Source organism: Doryrhamphus excisus, linkage group LG6, assembly GCF_037039965.1.
Source record: "Doryrhamphus excisus strain RoL-2023G ecotype Guam linkage group LG6, RoL_Dexc_Guam_v1.1, whole genome shotgun sequence".
NCBI classification, from domain to species: domain Eukaryota; kingdom Metazoa; phylum Chordata; class Actinopteri; order Syngnathiformes; family Syngnathidae; genus Doryrhamphus; species Doryrhamphus excisus.
In genome coordinates this window covers 3,808,095-3,823,905 of record NC_136362.1, presented here as the reverse complement: position 1 = coordinate 3,823,905, position 15,811 = coordinate 3,808,095, and the positions used below count along the sequence as shown (strand labels likewise).

Sequence of the window (15,811 nt, the reverse complement as noted above, 5' to 3'; positions counted from 1 at the left end):
AAAAAAGTTAACGTTGGGAAAAACAAGTCTTTCCGTGTGACTCGCCCACGCTAAACGCTGCGTGCCTGTAGATTCTTGTGCAATGACAGCATGTCAGCGATAGTACCTATTCTCAAAGCAACGTTGTGAAAGACTCAGCATGCACTTTGGTCCGTAATGGCTTCATTCAGGGAGTGGAAGTGAATTTTTTACGAGCCGATTCCAACTGACATTGTTTTCTTCGGAGAAAGCAGATAGTCCTGGATTAGCAACAAGCCGTTTATTTATGAATGTACTCCGCAAGCCCAAATTAAGGGAAGAACAGGAGAAATTCACAAATTTTGTGTATCTGAAGATCTCCAGCAATCGGGAAGCCTTTTTAGTGCAGCATTCCCAGACTCAAAAATCACTTGGAATTTTTTTTTTTATGGCTTTTTCTTGGCAGTCCTGCCATGAAGTCCGGCATCCTGAAGTGGCCGCTTCACTGTTTGTGAGGTGTCTTTGTCTTAAACTACACACTCTGAGATATTTGTGCAGCGTTTTTCTGTCCTTGTTAGACCCAGTTTGTGCTGCTCTCTGAAGGCAGTAGTTAATTAGTTAGTTATTTTTAGATGGCTTTTCTATTCATCTATTAGCCTTATAAAATGATGACCTTGGATTAGCAGCCATACCAGGAGGACGTACACTACCGCTCAAAAGTTTGGGATCACTTGGGAATTTTTTTTGTCCAGTCTTAGATATGGCTTTTTCTCCAGCAAAGTCCAGCAAACCTAAAGTCGCCGCTTCACTGTTGATACTGACCCTGGTGATTGACAGATTTGTCTTAAACTACACACTCTCAGATATTTGTGCAGCGTTTTTCTGTCCTTGTTAGACCCAGTTTGTGCTGTTCCCTGAAGGGAGTAGTTAACAGCATGGTAAGAGATTCTAGTTTTAGTTTCTAATCATCTATTAGCCTTATAAAATGATTAACTTGGATTAGCATCCATACCAGGAGATTGATGCAGATGATTGACAGTTGTTGATAGTAGGCCTCTATGCAAAAATATACATCCTTCTTTGAAAATCATTTGATTCATTTTAATTGTTTGTGAAAAATGGATATAAATTTTGTGAGGCATTCCCAGACGTACAATACCGTTCAAACCGACCTGTGAGGCAGAGTTGTGCAGCGTTTTTCTGTCCTTGTTAGACCCAGTTTGTGCTGTTCCCTGAAGGGAGTAGTTAACAGCATGGTAAGAGATTCTAGTTTTAGTTTCTAATCATCTATTAGCCTTATAAAATGATCAACTTGGAATAGCATCCATACCAGGAGATTGATGCAGATGATTGACAGTTGTTGATTGTAGACCTCTATGCAAAAATATACATCCTTCTTTGAAAATCATTTGATTCATTTTAATTGTTTGTGAAAAATGGATAGAAATTTTGTGAGGCATTCCCAGACGTACAATACCGTTCAAACCGACCTGTGAGGCAGAGTTGTGCAGCGTTTTTCTGTCCTTGTTAGACCCAGTTTGTGCTGCTCTCTGAAGGGAGTAGTTAACAGCATGGTAAGAGATTCTAGTTTTAGTTTCTAATCATCTATACGTGTTATAAAATGATCAACTTGGATTAGCATCCATACCAGGAGATTGATGCAGATGATTGACAGTTGTTGATAGTTGACATCTGATTCATTTTAATTGTTTGTGAAATGGAAAAAAAATTGTTTGCAAAATGCACGAAAATGTGTTTTTCTTTGCAAAACAAAGAAATTTGCAAGCGATCCCAAACTTTTAAGCGGTAGTGTACGTAAATCCGGCCTTATCTGGTGAGAATCTTCCAAGGGACATCCTCAAAGTGGTGCTGAGGAGGCATAGACAGCCCCCGAGGAAGATTTCCATTTTGCAAGACAGTTGACAAGGACTCACCTGTGACCTTCCCGGGTCTTTGAAAGCCACCATCCGCCATCACTCCCACCGCCGCCGCCGCCGCCGCCGCCGCCGCCGCCATTCCAGTGAAAAAGAAAACATTCATAAAACCACGGCGCTCTGTTTCCAAGAGAAGCGTAGAATAAGGCCTCTCCGTCCTAATAGCTCCTCGCTTTTGATGAAACAGTTCCGTTCAGGCCACTCGGTGGGTTTTTGTCAGGTGGCGTAGGCTGGCTCTGTATTAATTAATAACACTGGCTGGTCCATTCAGGACTATGCAAATGCTTGGAGGGGCTCAGCTCGAGACCGGGAGCTCGGAGACAAAAGACATTTCATATGCAGAGCCGTGCGAGGGTCAGCGCCGCGGGGCCACTTGATAGGAAACGGCGGCCCTTTCCCTCGGGCAGGCTGTCCCGGATAATAGCCCAGAAACAAGCTCATTAAGGGAGATTATGGACCTCCATTCCTGCACACGCACACCAAACACTCCCAGCTTCCTCGGCTATTCTTATTCAATTGGGCTAAAGTGGGAGAATGGGCGGGGTGCGTGGGGCAGACAGATGCACCCCAAAACTGTCTGCGGTGGTTATGGAGCTCCATCTTCTGGCCACATTGGCCGGGATTATGACGTGTTTTTTGGAATAAACAGGACTGGGGCTCCACTCTGGACTGGGAAGTAACCTGGTTAGTTCCACTGAGAGGCACCACAACTTTCTTGTATAAACTTTATGAAGTCATACAAATATGATTTTTTTTAATCATCTACTGCAAAAAAAAAATTTAATCTATAGAGAACTAAAACAGAATATTTAATTAGTACTTACTGGGATTTCTACCCATATTCCGGGTTAGGTTATGGGCGACTCCAAATTTAGTGTGAATGGTTGTTTGTCTATATGTGCCCTGTGATTGGCTGGCGACCAGTCCAGGGTGTACCCCGCCTTTCGCCCAAAGACAGCTGGGATAGGCTCCAGCACCCCCCGCGACCCTCGTGAGGAAAAAGCGGTAGAAAATGAATGAATGAAATTGAGTGTGAATGGTTGTTTGTCTATATGTGCCCTGTGATTGGCTGGCCACTAGTCTAGGGTGTGTCCCGCCTCTTACTCAAAGACAGCTGGGATAGGCTCCAGCATACCCCTGATCCTAGTCAGGATAAGCGGCATCAAAAATGGATGGATGTACATTCATTCATTCATTTTCTCCCGCTTATGTTCACGAGGGTCGCGGGGGCCTCTCACTCAAAGACAGCTGGGATAGGCTCCAGCATACCCCCAACCCTAGTCAGGATAAGCGGCATCGAAAATGGATGGATGTACATTTATTCATTCATTTTCTCCCGCTTATCTTCATGAGGGTCGTGGGGGCCGCTCACGCAAAGACAGCTGGGATAGGCTCCAGCATACCCCCAACCCTAGTCAGGATAAGCGGCATCGAAAATGGATGGATGGATTTACATTCATTCATTCATTAATTTTTTTACCGCTTATGCCCACGAGGGTCGCGGGGGGCTCTCACTCAAAGACAGCTGGGATAGGCTCCAGCATACCCCTGATCCTAGTCAGGATAAGCGGCATCGAAAATGGATGGATGTACATTCATTCATTCATTCATTTTCTACCGCTTATGCCCACGAGGGTCGCGGGGGGCTCTCACTCAAAGACAGCTGGGATAGGCTCCAGCATACCCCTGATCCTAGTCAGGATAAGCGGCATCGAAAATGGATGGATGTACATTCATTCATTCATTTTCTACCGCTTATGCTCACGAGGGTGGCGGGGGCCTCTTACTCAAAGACAGCTGGGATAGGCTCCAGCACCCCCGCGACCCTCGTGAGCATAAGCGGTAGAAAATTAATGAATAAATGATTGTACATCTGTGCCTTGTGATTGGCTGTCCACCAGTCCAGGGTGTACCCCGCCTCTGGCCCGAAGACAGCTGGGATAGGCTCCAGCACCCCCGCGACCCTCGTGAGCATAAGCGTTAGAAAAATAATGAATGAATGAATGTACATATATTTTCTATGCCGCTTATCCTGACTAGGGTCAAAAGTATGCTGGAGCCTATCCCAGCTGTCTTAGGGCGAGAGGCGGGGTCCACCCTGGACTGGTGGCCAGCCAATCCCAGGGCACATATAGACAAACAACCATTCACACTCACATTCATACCTATGGACAATTAATTTGGAGTGGCTAATTAACCTAGCATGTTTTTGGATTGAACTCGGGTCTCCTAGCTGTGAGGTCTGCACGCTAACCACTCGACCGCCGTGCAGCCTGGATGGATGTACATTTAGAAGTAATTGTATTGGACTGTGTATTGTAGCCATCTTCATAAAACTACACAAAAACGAGGAATGGTGATCTAGCCTTGTATTTTATCTTTTTAGTACTGACTCAGGAGTTAGTTTTGGAATTATTTAGGTATAACTCTTTAGTTTTAGGTGTTGTCTCGGTAAGATTTCCCCTGAATACCTTTTAGCCCCACAACGTGGGCAAACTTGCCCGTGCAAATATTTTCGAGTGAATCATGACCAATCTCAGTGGAGCAGAATGCTGTTGTCATGGCGATGGTCGTCACAACATCCCTGAATGAATGATTCATCTCAGATGCGGTCAATGAAAGCGTCTTTATCATAAAAATGCACCTCATGATGGATGCGTCACAGCCTGAACAAATTAGCCGCCTCCTCCCAAAACGTCAACGATGGTGTCCGGTGCGGCCATATTGGCGGCACATGAAGCAGGAAGTAGCTGCATCCCTGCAGTGTGACAAAGTGTGTGAATCACAGAGAGGCATGTCCTGAGTTCCTCCATCAGCAACCACTGAAGGTCTTGCGGCGAGCTGACTAACGGCAAAGGCACAGCAGGAATTTATCCGTGGATGTTGCTGATTTCCTGGTTTAAAAAAAAACGATCCATCTTTCCTGTTTCATGGTGTGGAGCTTTTATCATCATTAGTCTAAATTAGCGGTGACCAAGATGTGGCCCTGGAGACGTTTTCAGTGAATAGAATAAAATGAAAATATTACAAGAAAAAAGTGGTTTGGTCCGAATGCTCCATGGTGGCCAGCCAATCACAGGGCACATATAGACAAACAACCATTCACACTCACATTCATACCTATGGACAATTTGGAGATGCTAATTAACCTAGCATGTTTTTTTGGAATGTGGGAGGAAACCGGAGTACCCGGAGAAAACCCACGCATGCACGGGGGAAGAACATGCAAACCACTCATCCACCGTGCAGCCCAAAGAATAACATATGAGGACAAATAACGTCATTTTAATAGCATAAAGTTGAAATATTAAAGTTTTTAAAAGACACTTATACTCAAAACATGTTTAGTCAACATAGTAATAACACGGCTCGGCAAGTACATTTTGTTATAGTTATATTTTCAGTCCATATGTAGATGTTAATATATGTAAATATATTTACAATTGTGTCCTGTTATGTATCGGTTTTTTTATTTACCTTTTTGCTCATAAAATACTGTATAAAATGGGCATTTTAAACACAAATTTAAATTTGTGTTTAAAATGCCCATTTAAACCATTTTAAATTTAAATTTAAATTTAAATTAATTTAAATTTAATTTAATTTTATTTATTTATTAAATTACATTTTAATTAAATTTAATTAAATTTAAATTAAAATTTAAATGTAAATTAATAATCCTGATAAATTCATTTGAAAAAATTTATTTTTATTTTTATTTTTATTTTTATTTTATTTTTATTTTTATTTTTATTTTTATTTTTATTTTTATTTTTATTTTTATTTTTATTTTATTTTTATTTTTATTTTTATTTTTATTTTTATTTTTATTTTTATTTTTATTTTTATTTTTATTTTTATTTTTATTTTTATTAATAATCCTGATAAATTCATTTGAAAACTGTAATTAATTTGATAAATGTTTAATAATAATAGTTATCACAAAAGAGTGGGGATCCACCGTACGTTATTGATTCGCGTGTCCACCTGTTGCCCACCATACGTGCCTTGTCTCAATAACAATAATATATATCAATATATCAATATTAAATTTAAATTTCAATTAATAATCCTGATAAATTCATTTGAAAATTGTAATTAATTTGATAAATGTTTAATAATAATAGTTATCACAAAAGAGTGGGGATCCACCGTACGTTATTGACTCGCGTGTCCACCTGTTGCCCACCATACGTGCCTTGTCTCAGAATTTTTTGTAAAGCGTGCGTGGCTGTATTATTATTCATTCATTATTATTATTATTATTCCAAAATGACAGTTACATAATCCCAAATGCAGGATGAAGGATGACTTCCAGGCTGTTTTGCATTATTCCTAATGGGATTATGGAATCTAATCCAACGCCATAATAACGATAGTTGCCATATTAATTAGTATTTGTGCTAAACGTGGTAAATAATGATACAAGACTTCGATTTATTGCGTTGGAAAAACAGGAAAGGTGTTGAGAGGCGAGTTTGGGATTTTCTTCCAGTTTCTTTGGCCGTTGTTCAACTCCCCAGCGCGAAAACGAATTTCCACGTCGGCCGTGTATAAGTTGCAGCCACCCACCAGGCGTGCGCCGTGTCGGGCGGCAGACGATGTGACCGGAGGCCGCCAGAGAGGACGGCGTTTTAGTAGAGTCGAGGAGAAAGGGCCATTGACGGGGGGGGGGCTCCGAGAGGCGTGCGGGCCAAAACGAGGCAGCCGCCGCTTATACAGAGCTTCCCGTCGCAGGCGTCGCCGCTCGGCGACATACACAGTCGATCCTCGGCAGGAATATCAATGAGTTGATACTAAAATACGAGCATTCTTCGGCTGCACGCGTGCGTTCTTGTTTGTTGTTGTCTTGTCTGGAGGGCGAAAAATCACCACCTCTGTGCCCCCCTCCTTCTGTCTATCATTCCTCGCCTGTCAATCTACACATCACACATGCACTAAATCCATGTATGTCTTTGTCCTTTTTACCCCCCCCCCCTTGGAGAAAGTTACGCTATTACAGCGGTGATGTAACTCCGAGGGTCTTTGTCTGCTCTTTCCTCTTGGCTCCGGGTAGCCTTTAATAAATCTGCCCCCTTTGGCGGAGCCCCAGCGGCGAACACAGGGGTGTATAATAAGTTCATTTATTTGTCAACACCGGGCCCACAAGATGAGAAAGCGCCTGCTTCTGCATGCTAAAAAGGCAGCGAGGGGGCTATCAAAGGGCCCACCTCTTTGATTCCAGGCGCAAGAAAAAAAAAAAAAAAAAAAGAAAAATCGTCTTCAGAGACATCGCATGCCGTTTGCTTTGGAATTGAATATGGCAATATGTTAATGCGAGGGCGGCCTCCGCACCCCCCACACACCCATAGGTGGCCCAGGAACAGAGGCGTGCTTGTGGGGCGAGAACTGGAGGCGAGGGTCACCGTAGGGCGACGCTTTTCTTCCTTTAAAAGGGTCCGGACCGGGGACTCTCAAACCGGACCAGAGACGTCGACCCCCCCTGTCTTTTCTCCTTGTCGCCGTTCTGTCCATCCCACCTCCTTCATCTTCATCTCCCCCGTTGACCCTTTGACCTTTCCTCTGTCCTGCCACGCTCTTTGTTCGATCTCCGCGGCTGAATTGCTTGTCCACCGTGCAGCCCAAAGAATAACATATGAGGACAAATAACGTCATTTTAATAGCATAAAGTTGAAATATTCAAGTTTTTTAAAAGACACTTATACTCAAAACATGTTTAGTCAACATAGTAATAACACGGCTCGGCAAGTACATTTTGTTATAGTTATATTTTCAGTCCATATGTAGATGTTAACATCGTTTATATTGTTTGTATCGTTTTTTTTCATTTACCTTTTTGCTCATAAAATACTGTATAAAATTGCCATTTTAAACACATAGTTGCAAATTAAAATTAAAATTAAAATTAATAATCCTGATAAATTCATTTGAAAATTAAAATTAATAATCCTGATAAATTAAAATTAAAATTAAAATTAAAATTAAAATTAAAATTAAAATTAAAAGTAAAATTAAAATTAAAATTAAAATTAAAATTAAAATTAAAATTAAAATTAAAATTAAAATTAAAATTAATAATCCTGATAAATTAAAATTAAAATTAAAATTAAAATTAAAATTAAAATTAAAATTAAAATTAAAATTAAAATTAAAATTAAAATTAAAATTAATAATCCTGATAAATTCATTTTAAAATTAAAATTAAAATTAAAATTAAAATTAAAATTAAAATTAAAATTAAAATCCTGATAAATTCATTTTAAAATTAAAATTAAAATTAAAATTAAAATTAATAATCCTGATAAATTCATATTAAAATTAAAATTAAAATTAAAATTAAAATTAAAATTAAAATTAAAATTAAAATTAAAATTAAAATTAAAATTAAAATTAAAATTAAAATTAAATTAATAATCCTGATAAATTCATTTTAAAATTAAAATTAAAATTAAAATTAAAATTAAAATTAAAATTAAAATTAAAATTAAAATTAAAATTAAAATTAATAATCCTGATAAATTCATTTTAAAATTAAAATTAAAATTAAAATTAAAATTAAAATTAAAAATCCTGATAAAATTAAAATTAAAAATCCTGATAAAATTAAAATTAAAATTAGTAATCCTGATAAAATTAAAATTAAAATTAAAATTAAAATTAAAATTAAAATTAAAATTAAAATTAAAATTAAAATTAAAATTAAAATTAAAATTAAAATTAAAATACGCTCTTTGTCCGATCTCTGCGGCTGAATTGCTATCAGCCACCAAGATGGATGCCGTGTCTCTCAATCTGAAATGAAGTGATGACTCCGGACAATGGAGTCGAACTCTTCTGCTTTCCGCCTCTTTGCCCCGCTACTCTATTAATATGCTAAAAGATAGCATTGCCGCCAACGCCTGTTGTCGTGACAAAGCCTGGGGCATGTGTGTCATTCAGTGACCCCCCCCCCAAAAAAAAAAATCCCATCTCTTTTTCCAAAAAGAAAGGTAGAAGTTGAGCAAGACGTACCGAAGAGAATAGCGCCAATGAGAGACAGTGATTGTGTTCTCTCTACCCCCCTTCGGCCCCCCCCTCACTCGCGCCTGTATGCCAGTCGCCTTGCCTTTTCGGGCTTCTGGCCCGTTCACAAGCTGTCTCATTTGCATTATGAATGACAGTGAGGGGATCTAACAAGGTTATTGGTCTTTGAGACGCGCGCCTGTGACCACACGTGGAAAAAAAAGGACCTACAGCAGCGAGCGTTGGCAGACGCACTGAGCCTCTTTATTCCTCCCTTTTCCGAGCGCTATGGGGCTTTTTTTTTTTTTCAGCGAGTGCACGATTTATTTAGGAGATGGAAGAAAAAGGGGGGGCCGGCCTCAGGGGGTTGTGAGGGATTGGGGTTTTGGGGAGAGGGAGAAGGGGGGGTGGAGCAGGTTAGGGAGGGCGGCTGCTTTTCAGCTCCTTTACAAGCCAAGTGAACCCTCATTATCCGGGCTGACGGTCATTAGCGAGTGCTGCGTCGGGACCGGGCGCAATAGAACTGACTGCCGGATTACCAAATCATACAGTATTGTCTCCGGGAAACACATGCCTGTACTCTTTTTTTTTTTTGGGGGGGGGGGGGCGGGGGGCATAAAATGACATTTTTCTATAATCCTCCAGTAAAGACACAGCTGTATCCACTTTAATTGCTTGTTTGAAGTCACAAAACCTATGAAAACATGACCAAAATGTATTTGTGGCGGACTGAATTTTTTTATAATCTGAATTTTTTTTTTTTTTTATAATCTGAATTTTTTTCTATAATCCTCCAGTAAAGACACAGCTGTATCCACTTTAATTGCTTGTTTGAAGTAACAAAACCTATGAAAACATGACCAAAATGTATTTGTGGCGGACTGAATTTTTTTATAATCTGAATTTTTTTTTTTTTTTTATAATCTGAATTTTTTTCTATAATCCTCCAGTAAAGACACAGCTGTATCCACTTTAATTGCTTGTTTGAAGTAACAAAACCTATGAAAACATGACCAAAATGTATTTGTGGCGGACTGAATTTTTTTATAATCTGAATTTATTTTTTTTTATATAATCTGAATTTTTTTCTATAATCCTCCAGTAAAGACACAGCTGTATCCACTTTAATTGCTTGTTTGAAGTAACAAAACCTATGAAAACATGACCAAAATGTATTTGTGGCGGACTGAATTTTTTTATAATCTGATTTTTTTTATTTTTTTATAATCTGAATTTTTTTCTATAATCCTCCAGTAAAGACACAGCTGTATCCACTTTAATTGCTTGTTTGAAGTAACAAAACCTATGAAAACATGACCAAAATGTATTTGTGGCGGACTGAATTTTTTTATAATCTGAATTTTTTTTTATTTTTTTATAATCTGAATTTTTTTCTATAATCCTCCAGTAAAGACACAGCTGTATCCACTTTAATTGCTTGTTTGAAGTCACAAAACCTATTAAAACATGACCAAAATGTATTTGTGGCGGACTGAATTTTTTTATAATCTGAATTTTTTTTATTTTTTTATAATCTGATTTTTTTTCTATAATCCTCCAGTAAAGACACAGCTGTATCCACTTTAATTGCTTGTTTGAAGTAACAAAACCTATGAAATCATGACCAAAATGTATTTATGGCGGGCTGAATGAATCTGTGGCATGCCGCCGCACTGGTATGTACTATAAAAGTTGCAAAAAAATAATGTTTTCAATGTCAATTATGAGGAAAATGTAATCAGAGCTTGAAGAAATATTATTTTGGTCCTAAATATCAACTGACAATCCCACAGAAAAATGTTGTACATTAAACCAATCATGCTAAAATGTTAAGATTTATGAGCAATCCAATGCTAAGTCATACAAATAAACAACAAGTGAAGGCAATTACAGCGGCGCCGTTTCTACACGTTGGCTCAATTAACCTTTGTTCCTCTCGAACAGATTTCGGATTCGCCATGCACCCTCCATCCATGATTGCCACAGGAAGCGTGGGGGCAGCAATCTGCGGCTTGCAGCTGGACTCGGTGAACCAGTCCCAGTGGGGGGACAGTCTGACAGACCTGCTGGCCAAAATCACAAACACAGAAGTGGTGAGTTCATGCACTCGTTTTATTTTCATTGATCATTTGGAAAAAAATGTGTGTGGGGGGGGGGTGGATATGTCAAATACATAAGATTGGCGGTTGTGTAATTCATGCGATAATCTTAAGTCATGGAACATTAGTTTCCTGCGCGTTGGGCTGTTTGTCATAAAGTTGACTCCTAGCAAGCGGCAGGTTTTCCGTCGGAGTATAAACAATCCCGGGAATGCTGCTGTGGTGGGTAAGACGAGTCCGAACAGCGGCGGGACCGTTAGCAATACCTGGCATTCGTCATGTGGCGGCCCGTCTTGACGTGCTCCGAACACCTCGCTCGTATCGGTAAAGGTATAAGTCTGACACGAGTAAAATATGATTGGTTGAGTTGGTTTAAAACACGTGTTTTAACCACAAATAAAAATTAAATTAAATTAAATTAAATTAAATTAAATTAAATTAAATTAAATTAAATTAAATTAAATTAAATTAAATTAAATTAAATTAAATTAAATTAAATTAAAAAAATACAAAATACAAAATACAAAATAAAGTAAAGTAAAAAATAAAATAAAGTAAAAAATACAAAATACAAAATACAAAATACAAAATACAAAATACAAAATAAAATAAAAAATAAAATAAAGTAAAAAATAAAATAAAGTAAAAAATAAAAATAATTAAAAAAAATAAAAAATAAAAAATAAAAAATAAAAAATAAAAAATAAAACATAAAACATAAAACATAAAACATAAAACATAAAACATAAAACATAAAACATAAAACATAAAAAATAAAAAATAAAAAATAAAAAATAAAAAATAAAAAATAAAATAAAACAAAACTCATGTGGACACTTCACGGGGGGCAGATAACTGCAAGGCCCAAACCCTGCTTTGTTAAAACCTGACCCAAAGTGAGGATCAGGAGGGGCGACGGGACCAATCAAGTCCTCCTTTGGGCCCTTAAAGCGTCACTGCTGGAAAACATGGCTCCCTCTGGCGTGTGCCGTGTGAAGTCTCGCTCACCGGCGGAGGAAAAACAAATAGTTGGCCTCGGCAGCACAGGACCTCAGTGTGTTTAGACTGCACGGTTCAGGACACGAGGGAATTAAGTCGCTCTGTGGCTCTATGATCAACTCCCCACATTCCTGGATCCAGACAAGCCGCGCTTTGGAACTCCGGGCTGGAGGCGAAGCAGAGGGCACCTTTCCTAATTCAACATATATGAGGGACTTAAGTATGAACTGCTTAGAAGCTAGCCAAAAGCAAACATATTGGCTATGTTTTGGTTTGTGAAGTTACACAAGAACTTATCAGCTTTAAGGAATATGAATTTATGCTAATTAGGTTTATTTTGATGTCTTTTTGAGACTTTTCAACAAAAGTGGATCCATGTAATAGTCGGGGTCAACACCCAAGGGCCACCTCCGTGACAATTTAGACTGCAGTCACCAGGGTGGTAGTTTGAACCCAAGTCCAAACGTACACATAAGCTTGTGTATTTGTGTTTTGGCCAGCGAGAGAGTAGCGCTAAAGCTAGCTAAAGACTGAGTCCAAATGTGAGGGGAAAGCTGCCAATGGCATCACGGCTGAGGCCGACTCCTCCCGGCACCCTGCTGGCATCGGCGTGATCCTCAAGCTGCGGTTTTCCAATGGAAATGTGACAAGGCGCGGTCACTACCTTGGGCCCGCTGGAGGAATGTGCATCGCTACGCACACACACACACAGACGGTTGCAGGGGGTGCTGGAGCCTATCCCAGCTGTCTTCGGCCGAGAGGCGGGGTCCAGCCAATCACAGAGCACATATAGACAAACAACCATTCACACTCACATTCTTACATTCTTATGGACAATTTGGAGTGGCTAATTAACCTAGCATGTTTTTGGAATGTGGGAGGAAAATCTACGCATGCATGGGGAAGTCTGCGTGCTAACCACTTGACCACCGTGCAGCCCTTATATTATTATGTTGTCATATATTTGTATACTTGTCCTCACTAGGGTGGTGGTGGTGGTATGCCGGAGCCTATCCCAGCTGACTTTTTAACAAGAGGCGGGGTAACCCTGGGCTGGCTGCCAGCCAATCACCGGGACAAAAAAAAATAATGGGATCAAACATATGAGTGGAAGCCCAGAGAATGAAAATAATTAGCTGGTAGAATAAATAATAATTAATTATAATAATAATAAAATATTTTTTTATATTTATATTCTTATTCCTTATTTTATTTGTATTTTTTTCCTTATTTTTTATTTTTACTTTCTACAAAATTCAAATTTTTTTGTATGCAATACAATGACAATAAAGGCCATTCTCATTCTGATTTCATAGCACAAAAACCTGCACATTTAACAGCACATGACCTCTTATAAGTGTAAAAAGAAGTTAACCATTGACACCAAAATAGTTGAGTTTTCATTAGAAATAAGTTACTTTATGCAAAAAGTTCGATCACTGCATTTTGTTCCCGATCTAGTCTCCTTACCGAGGCATGGGAGGCCGCCATTTTTAAAAATATACGTATCATTTCAGTTCAGTTTTATTTAAGTTTCCCATTCATAGTCTGCGGGTTGTCGTGCGTCTGCATGCTCACCCCGGCTTCGACCATCCAGTCGGCACTTGAAACACATTCCACGGCTTCACGCATTTCTTCCTTTTTGGTTTTGTCTGTCTTCACGACTTCCCAGTGTGACAAAGGCCGCCCAGGAATAATGTGCACGCCTTGTCACAAAGATAGATTGTTACAACATGATGGATGCTTGAAGTGGGGGGGGGCGGAGACTGTCATGTGTCGTCCAGGTTTATTCTTCATCTCCAGACATCTCCACCGCCGTTGGTGTCTGCACCTTGTCTGCAAACACTGCTGATGTTTCCAGTAGTCCCACATTGAAGCCATTAAAACCTTCTCAAATAAAGCCCATAAGACTTGGCAAGTTGTCGGACTTGCCGCTTTAAAGTGCGCCCGAGACTGTGAGAGCGTCTTATTAGAAGTGAAGGCATGCATTCTTGCGGTACAACACAGGCAGTTCCTGTACATGTTCAGAGCTTTGCTTGGTTTTCTCACAGGAATTGAGATTTTATGGCTATTGGGGCACATGTTGGTGGGCAAAGTGTGGGTGTGGGTGTGTGTGGGTGCACAAATACCCGTGTTAGTGGTCCCTTCAGAGAATGGAGGCTGGTCAGGTGACCGGTGTGGGCAAAGTAGGGCCTCAAAGCATGCTGGGTAGCTTATGGCGTAAGAGCTTAATGGTCGGGTGGCCATTTGTGGCTTGCAGACACATCAAAATATCATTTTGTTAAAAAAAAAATACTGGAAAATCATGGAAAAATCTGTAATAATTTTACATGAAAAAAGTCAGTATAAGACAAAATATTATTATTTTGTATAATAATATAATATATTAAATATATTAAATATATAAAAATATTATATATAAAATATTATATATTATATTAATATATTAAATATAATAATATATTTTTCACATTTTTGAAAATTAGGTTGGGGAATAAATTCTAACATTGGATTAAAATCAAAAAACTGGAAAAAAACATGGGAAAAAAATCTGGAGAATCATAGAAAAATCTGTAATATTTTACAAGAAAAAAGTCAGTATAAGACAAAATATTATTATTTGTATAATAATATAATATATTAAATATATAATATATATAAAAATATTATATATCAAATAATATATTAATATATTAAATATAATAATAATATATTTTTTCACATTTTTGAAAATTAGGTTGGGGAATAAATTCTAACATTGGATTAAAATAAAAAAAACTGGAAAAAAACATGGAAAAAAAATCTGAAATCATGGAAAAATCTGTAATAATTTTACAAGAAAAAAGTCAGTATAAGAGAAAATATTATTATTTTGTATAATAATATAATATATTAAATATATAATATATATAAAAATATTATATATCAAATATTATATTAATATATTAAATATAATAATAATATATTTTTTTAAATTTTTTGAAAATTACGTTGGGGAATAAATTCTAATATTGGATTAAAATCATATTATTGCTGGAAAAAAACAGCAGAAATGGGAAAAAAAATAGGTGTACTTTTCCCAGGATAAAGTCCAAATATTACGTTAAAAAAATTGTAGTCTAATGCAAAAAAAAATCAATAATTTTACTAGATTAAACCCATAATCTTACAAGGAAATATTTTTTTTTAATTCGTAAAAAGATGAGAACCAAACACAATGTTGTTAGCACGTAGCTAGCCACATAATAGTAGTAGTTTAACTTTCTGTGTATGTGTTGTGGTGTTACTTTGTTGCACCGTGAGTAAGGCTGTCATATTCAACTCCATTTTTTGATGTGGTGAGTCAAAAAGTTGGTCTAAAACGTCAATCAAATAATAGGAATAACCACCGATGATGACAAATAGTAGACATTTATTAGTTGGGATTACTTCAAGCTGCTCGGGAAAAAAGCAACTCCACCGCCAGCACATTGTCCGCTATAAATAGCCGTAAAACGAGTCTGGAATTCAGACACGCTTCGGCCTGTAAAATACGGCGCTGGCCGACCTTTGATATCACGACCTTTTGTCAGTGAGCCGAGCGCGGCTCCTGAAGAGCAGCTCTTGTCGTGAGTAATGTGTAGTTTCATCCTGGCCCGGCGGCACCGCAAACCAGAACACAGGCTCAAACTGTGGCCCATCAGGATTAAATTAGCTGCAGTTGTGTAGGTTGAGGAACACTAGCAACTCTGGTTGCTGTAGCATCTCACCACCACTAGAGGGCAGTGTTGTGTATTGGCGAGCTTAGTGTTGCTGTCTCTGGGATGCTCTATTCAACAC

The 15,811-nt window shown here is 38.2% G+C and overlaps 1 protein-coding gene across 2 annotated transcripts in view; it reads left to right on the top strand.

Annotated features, from left to right (window-relative positions):
• ccnd2a (cyclin D2, a) overlaps positions 1 to 15,811 on the top strand; it is a 145,229-nt gene that overhangs the window by 124,389 nt on the left and 5,029 nt on the right. For both annotated transcript variants that reach the window (XM_078791168.1, XM_058087595.2), the window contains one exon: positions 10,839 to 10,987. In XM_078791168.1, the coding sequence (XP_078647294.1) occupies positions 10,839 to 10,987 (149 nt within the window). The remainder of the gene's footprint in view (positions 1 to 10,838; positions 10,988 to 15,811) is intronic.